This window comes from Sinocyclocheilus anshuiensis, unplaced genomic scaffold (genome assembly GCF_001515605.1).
Source record: "Sinocyclocheilus anshuiensis isolate Anshui unplaced genomic scaffold, SAMN03320099.WGS_v1.1 scaffold1364, whole genome shotgun sequence".
NCBI classification, from domain to species: domain Eukaryota; kingdom Metazoa; phylum Chordata; class Actinopteri; order Cypriniformes; family Cyprinidae; genus Sinocyclocheilus; species Sinocyclocheilus anshuiensis.
Window position 1 is genome coordinate 1 of NW_015544238.1, and position 7,610 is coordinate 7,610.

Below are 7,610 nucleotides of genomic sequence, written 5' to 3' on the forward strand. Positions count from 1 at the left end.
AGTTAATTTCATTACAATGGACTTGAACTTGTATTGTATTTTTTATAAACTAACATGAACAAAGGTTAATAAATATTGTAACAAATGTATTGCTCATTGTTACTTAATGTTACTTAATGCATTAACTAATGTGACCTTGTTGTACTTTTTGACATTTATGACCAGAAACAATAAATAACAATAAAATCTGTACACAGAATTGGTTTTCAGCACCTTCAGTGCTTGGACTTCTAATGTAATACATTTAAATATAATATCGTTGGATAAAATGCAAAATTTACTTTTGGACCATGGCCCTCAATCAAGTTTAATTTTTGGCCCTTTGTATTAAAAAGTTACATTAAGAAGTTACTGTATTAAACATTAGAGGCAACTCTGATTTACATCAAATGAAAAACATCTGATCAAGGACTTGGCGCCCCAATAAAGCGCACTACTACCACACTACTCGGAGGTGTATGTGCAATGTACACACACACACACACACACACACACACACACACACTTCTTTAATGTGTGTTTCTGTGTGCTGCATGCTTCAGAGTATGTCGGTGCGAGAGGGGGCGAGCTGCTGCACACTTCGCTTCTCATCTCTGACACCACATTACATAGAACGAGTCTTCCCACTAATTACCCCAGTGACACACTGAGGAAATTCCCAAACGGACTGCCGTCATGAAGGAGAACATGGTAACAGAGAACAGAGTCCTTCTTTCAATTCTCTCCTTTCTTCCCTTGTTTTGTTTCACTCGCTTTCTCGACCTTCAGCCACCGTGATCCCAAAATAAGTGACCTGGCACTGAATGGCAGTTGTAAGAGACAGCAGCTACTATTTTTAGCTGAGTGCTCGAGCAAATATTGCATCATTTGGATTTATCATCTGATGAAAGAGCTGCCATATCAGACAGCCCTCTCTCTCTTTAGATCTCAAAACTATGCAAACCTGAAGGAAATACTAGCTGGCAAAAAAAAAAATTGCAAAAAATGTTGATATTTACTCACTCTCAAGTTATTCTTTCTTACTGCTCTTTTTCATACAAAAAACATGAATGGTGACCTGTCAACTCAAAAAAAAAAATCACTATAATTATTCCAAGTCTTCTGAAGCCATACCAGCTTTGTGTGAGAAACAGGCTAAAATGTATGTGATTTTGGAGCTTGACAGCCTCTGGTTGACATTTACATTCGTTGTACAAAAACGGGGAGCATGAACATTCTGCAAGACATCTTCTTTTGTGTTCCACTTAAGAAAGATAGATAGACAGATTTAGAAAGCATCAAAATTATGTAAACCATTATTTTAAAGCTTTATGTTAGCATATATTCTATACGTAAGCAAAAAGACTATGCAAATGCATACTATATGCATATTAAAGAAAGAATTCAGAATTCAGGATGCAAATGCCATGATAGCATCATTGCTGTCAGTTACATTACAGTTTAAGTCTATTATGATCACCAAGCCTGCATTTATTCAATCAAAAATACAGCAAAAACAGAAATATTGTAAAATATTATAATTCAACTGAACTTATTTTAAAGGGGTCCTATTATGCTTTTTCACTTTTTCAACTTTAGTTAGTCTGCAATGTTGCTGTTTGAGCATAAAAAAAGATCTGCAAAGTTACAAAGTTCAAAGTCCACTTCAAAAGGAGATATTTTATTTAACAGAAATCATTTTTCAAAAACTACAACGAACGACACGTTTGGACTACAACGCATATTTTCCGGGATTTGTGATATCACAAATACCGACGAATGGGACGAGACCTGGTTGAGCTGCACTAGAGAAGGCAACGAGTGTTATCACTATGTCGGAGACACGCTAGCTTTCCAAAGGCAGACGAACTTAGAGTGGTTACAATCATCCGGGTTTAAATCACGCTCAAATTGATTTTATTTTGACACAATATTTATACTGAAGCTCGCAGGCGGCTATGGTAAGGGGCATGACATTTCCCGACCAGGCGCCGAGTGCTGCCAATCACAACACACACTGACCCAGCTAACCAACCACAGCACATTTCGTATTTCAGAAGGCGGGCCTTCATTTGATACAGGAACTATTCGAGCCGTTCATGCCAGACTAGGGAGAGAGGTGTTGTAATAATGTAAAATATGTGAAAAATAATGTGTTTTTCGAACAACCTAGTATGAGAGCCTGTTCTAGTACACCCCCAAAACAAAATCAAGACTTTGTAAAAGAGCATAATAGGACCCCTTTAATATAATATGTAATTTATTCCTATGATGGCAAAGCTGAATTTTCAGCATCATTACTCCAGTCTTCAGTTTCACAATGATCATTCAGAAATCATACTAATTTGCTAATTTTGTGCTCAATAAACATTTCTTATTTTTATCAATTTAATGCACCCTTGCGGATGAAAAATTATTGATTAAAAAACAAATAAAAAATATAAAATAATATATACACTTTTGAACGGTAGTGTTAAGTTAAAGAGAGTTTTTCAAGCTTTATTTTTTAATTAGTCTGCCAAGACCAAAAATAAATAACAGCCTTTTCTGTTTAATTATCACTTGGAAATGGAAACAGCAGAAAATGTGTTTATCCACTCGATCTAAACCCTATTGCCCAAACAGAAGCAAACTGTAAGAGAAGGGTTTGCTTATCTCCGGGCATCAGCAGAGATATATCTGGTTGAACCTACCTTCACTTGTGGGTAAGACTTCCTGTTCTTCTCACTGGAGGCCCCTGGGAGTCCTCCGTGGGAGGGGCCCTCACATCCATAGCGGAACCTGAAGCCCCTCTGGAGATGACAATGTCAGACTTAATATTTTGCTATAATGAGTTTGTTATTGTCACTGCCTGTTGCCAGAGTTACCAGTCTCTTCTGAGCCTCTGTGCCATCACAGTGTGTTTAGCTTAACACATTAGGAAAATCGCTTGCAAAAGCAAGAGAACATTTCAGTGGTGATGTTTTTTTGACTAGTTCAAATTATTGAACAAGAGCATTTGCAAAAAATATTGTATGCATTACCTGTTTTGGTTGTTCGACAATTCGCAGATAAGGTCCGTCAACTGCAAAAGAGATGCAAAATAACCTTTAATTGAACTGTAAAATGAAATTCCCTCATCAGTTATTCTGTTAACCTTCCACTCTGCAGTCGCACCTAAGTAACATTCACACTTCCACATCTTTACACTTGCTAGATCATGATTAGTTTTGAAACAGAAAACCAATGTCGTTTAGTTAATTGTACATTTCCCTTCGGGAATTAATAAAGTTTATCCTCATAAAGTTTATGCCATATTTATGCCAAAATTGATACGGAATGTTTGAATACATCATATTTTGAATGAAATTTGTGAACAGCAGTGAATAACAACTTAAATATCTGTTCTTCACACAAAGCAATAAAAAGGCAAAAGGGCAGAGTGAACATTGTGTTGAATATCTCCTTTTGTATTTTATGACAAAAAGGAACTCATATGCTTACAATGTCAATGTCACAATGCAATTCAAACAGAAGCATAAGCAAACATGACTAGCTGAAGTAATTTAATTCAACCAGGTGTTGGAAAATCAGAAGGATTAGAATTCAATCTCATCATGCAGACTTTCGGGCCGTCAAGCATTTCAGAGCTTTTGCTGAGAGGTGGGTGTTCTGCAGATATTTTAGGGCCAGAGCTCTTGCTGTACCACGTGTTTCCACAGAAGTGCAAGCCTCTTCCTGTGCACTACAAAGACTGAGACCACATCCTTGGTGAAATGCAGCTAAATCAATCAGCTGCTAAACCTGCAGAATTTAAACTCACACAGCCCAGCTTCAATGTGTCCACTTCTCCCAATACACTGACATTAGGAAACGGTCCAGATCGATGAGCGTTTATTATGATATAACAGGGACAGGTACTTTATTTGGTTAGATAAGATATCGTTGTATTACCAACATTACTCACCTGTTCTTTGCTTGATGAGGTGTCTCAAGTCTAAAGATGTCAAAACCACAGGTGCACTGAACTCAAAATAGCTATACATTATTCAACTGTCAGATTGAGCACACCATCTCAAAACAGAGTAATAAGGGGTGTTCCTACTTAACCCTTAGTAGCTAACTGTATCACTAGTATTTCCACATTGTGCTGCTGCATGCTTGAATAGAGCTGAACTCTGTTCTAACATTTTGTCTAACCGGTTTGACTAAGTTCTGTTGCTCATGTTACCTCTAATTACCACCTCTCACTGAAAATAAATGATGCTAGTAAATGATGCTTTCCTGCTGCTGATGTGAACGCCCCACCAAGATAACTCCATGTAGTAGAAACCTAAACAAACAGTTCACCCAAAAATGGCAGACAATTTGGTGAATATCCACGATGTAGATTCATTTTTCTTTCTTAGAACAGTTTTGAAGAAATTGTAATGAAATTGTATTGAAAGTGAATGGGTGCCATCAGAATGAGAGTCCAAACAGCTGATAAAAACATCACAATGATCCACAAGTAATCCACAAGACTCCATGACATTAATTAATGTCTTGTGATATAAAGTGAAAAGCTGCATGTCTGTAATAAACAAATCCATCATTAAGAAGTTTTTCACTTGAAATTGTAGCTTCTGTCTAAAATACAAGTCCTCTATCCATAATACTGCTTTCTCCAGTGAAAAAAAAAACGAATTTGAATCAGGAGAGAAATATGAGAGTTCTAAACAAATCTGTTGGTGGATATTGATGCGAAAGGACAACAGGGGAACTGGAGGAAGTGTTATTATGGATTATGGACTGACATTTTAAAGTTAAAAAAATGTAAAGTTAAAACACCTTAATGATAAATTAATTTCTTCAAACACACAGCTTTTCACTTCACAAGACGTTAACTGATGGTCTGGAGTCGAGTGGATTACTTGTGGATTATTGTGATGTATTAATCAGATGTTTTCCCACTCATTCTAATAACATCCATTTATTGCATAAGATCAGTTGGTGAGCAAATGATGTAATGCTAAATTTCTCATTTCTCCAACCCATGGACTTTCATTTGCATTTTTCTAAATATCTTCTGTTTTACAGAAGAAAGAATGCCATACAGGTTTGGAATTATTATTTTTGGGTGAGCTATCCCTTTAAGTGTGCCCTTTTAAAAGTCTTTCATTCAAAGTAGAGGTACATTTTTAACCAAAACTGCATAGGATTACAGTTTTACTGTGCTCAAGCAGATCAAGCACACGTGTTGAAAGGTGGCAGCCCCAAAACAGCACTTATCTCAGAGAGGTTTCTCATGCAACCACATGGTGGTGAAAAGCTGTTCATGGATTTCAGTCGTGTCTCTGTAATCCAATGAGCCCCTTTTAAAAGTCTTTCATTCAAAGTAGAGGTACATTTTTAACCAAAACTGCATAGGTTTACAGTTTTACTGTGCTCAAGCAGATCAAGCACACGTGTTGAAAGGTGGCAGCCCCAAAACAGCGCTTATCTCAAGAGAGGTTTCTCATGCAACCACATGGTGGTGAAAAGCTGTTCATGGTTTTCAGTCGTGTCTCTGTAATCCAATGAGGAAGTGAAAAGTGTGGGGAAAAAATAAATCAGCTCTTGTAGCGCAATCCTACACACTATACGAATGACTGTGTATGACATCACTGAACCAAGGAATGAGATGTTTCTGGGATTTTGTGTCTGCACTTCTGTAGAAAGGTTTATTGGATTTTGACCTCTTACTGAATGTTACTGCAGGGTGACTGTTTTCTTGAGAAAGGAATAAAACAAGAAGTAAAACGGGAATGAAGGCTAGTCTTACCGCATCCATTCTGCAAAGTTCAGCAAGTTATCTCTTTATCAAGACCTTGATTGAATGACAAATCTGAAAACTCTAAGGAGTCTCTTACCAGTCCTCATTACATTATTGTTGTGGATGCCCGGAAATGGTGTCGGGTCCATGGTCATCCATATTGTGTCGTCTCTGAACGGGTCAATAGGTTCCATGTACTTTAAAGAGAATTAAAGCAAAAACAATGAGACACACATGCACAAGAATATTTTATATTATTATTCCAATATTTGGAATTTGGCCATATTCAGATTATGTATGTGTCATGTAAACATATTTATCACATTAAAAGCCATAATTGTAGAATTACTGAAAATACAACATAATAAATCACATATGCTGGTTTCTATGTATGCTGTAGAGCAGTGGTTCTCAAACCTGTCCTGGAGTACCCCCAGCCCTGCACATTTTGTATGTCTCCCTTATCTATAGAAAATACGAAGGGAAGTTAAAAGCTAATTCTTTATTGGTTACACAAACAGTAGAAATGTTTTGTTCGTAAGCGAATCTGTGTTTTTGAACAAATCTTTTAAGTGAATCGTCCTTGTTCGCTTTCATGCTCGTAACATGAAGAAGTCACTCCGCTTTGAATCAGCTTTCCTGCCTTCAAAGACTGATGCTGCTTCTCAACGTGCCTACTTATACTACGCCCTTAAAGTAGGTACTCTTTTGGTGAAGAAAAAGTACACACTTTTGAGTGTGTAGTAGAAGAGTAGGCAAGCTTTGGGACATCCCACTGAGCAAAGGTACGTCCAAACGACGTCATTTCAACGTCTTTTTCGGACGTTGAAATGACGTCCCCTGAAGAGCCAGAATGAAAGTTTTTATGACGTCTTTTGGACGTCCACAGGACATCTTTAAGAGGTTAAAATTAAGTTCAGATGTGGTCATTGTTGGACGTATTTTCAACATCTTATAAAGTCAACTGCAGTCTCATTTAGACGTCATTTATACTGTTTCTGGACAAAATAAAATATTTTTTACCAGGTTAAATGTTGATTAGTAACTCAACCCCCTTTTTGTAAATCTCTCTACCTAACCGTCGATCGCACGCATCCGCCACCTTTGTAGTTTTTGTAACGCGTTTTATTCGTGTTTGTAGTTCTGGACCGAATCCTTCGCCAAAGCGCACTGGATTGTGGGCAATTTTAGCCATTAGAGTGTGCACGGATCCACACTTCGAAAATCGACCTGAAATAATAGACCATCCAGGGACTTTTGGCATATACTCTTTTCAACATACTATATGGTTTGGGACACACTTATGCCTTGTCCAAATACCCACACTTGCAGGTCTTTGCACTTGACCACTTGACAACTAATATGACGTATTTCCTGTATTTGGCCCAAGTGTTCAAGTGAGAATGAAGACCACAAGTGTGTGTCTAACTTTTTTTTTCATTACCTGATGGGACACACTTATAGTGTTGTAAAAATGCATGTGTTTACATAGCTTTATTTTAAAATCAACTTTAAATGTCTGTTCAGTAGTCCCTATAACATTACATCATTTTAATTTGTGGTGCTTCTAATTAAGTGATAAAAAAGCAGTTGTAAATGTTGTACAAAATAAATATCACCACTACTCATCTTTGCACCAATAAAATGTAAAAACACAGTTTTTCTACCAAATTATATGTAATATCTAATTATTATATTAAAGGGGTCATATGATGTTGCTAAAAAGAACATTATTTTGTGTATTTGGTGTAATTAAATGTGTTTATGTGGTTTAAGGTAAAAAAAAAAAACACATTATTTTCCACATACTGAACATTATTGTTTCTCCTCTATGCCCCGCCTTTCTGAAATGCGTCGA

General features: G+C 36.8%; 1 protein-coding gene across 1 annotated transcript; it reads right to left on the reverse strand.

Moving 5' to 3' along the window:
• Positions 1–2,672: 2,672 nt before the first annotated feature.
• LOC107697605 (nuclear factor NF-kappa-B p105 subunit-like) lies at positions 2,673–5,977 on the reverse strand (the record flags this gene model as incomplete). The annotated part of the gene is made up of 3 exons (XM_016498400.1): positions 5,850–5,977; positions 3,003–3,043; positions 2,673–2,771 (listed from the first exon to the last, which is right to left on the reverse strand). Coding segments are annotated over exons 1-3 (237 nt in total), but the record flags the coding sequence as incomplete, so codon positions are not given.
• Positions 5,978–7,610: the final 1,633 nt, after the last annotated feature.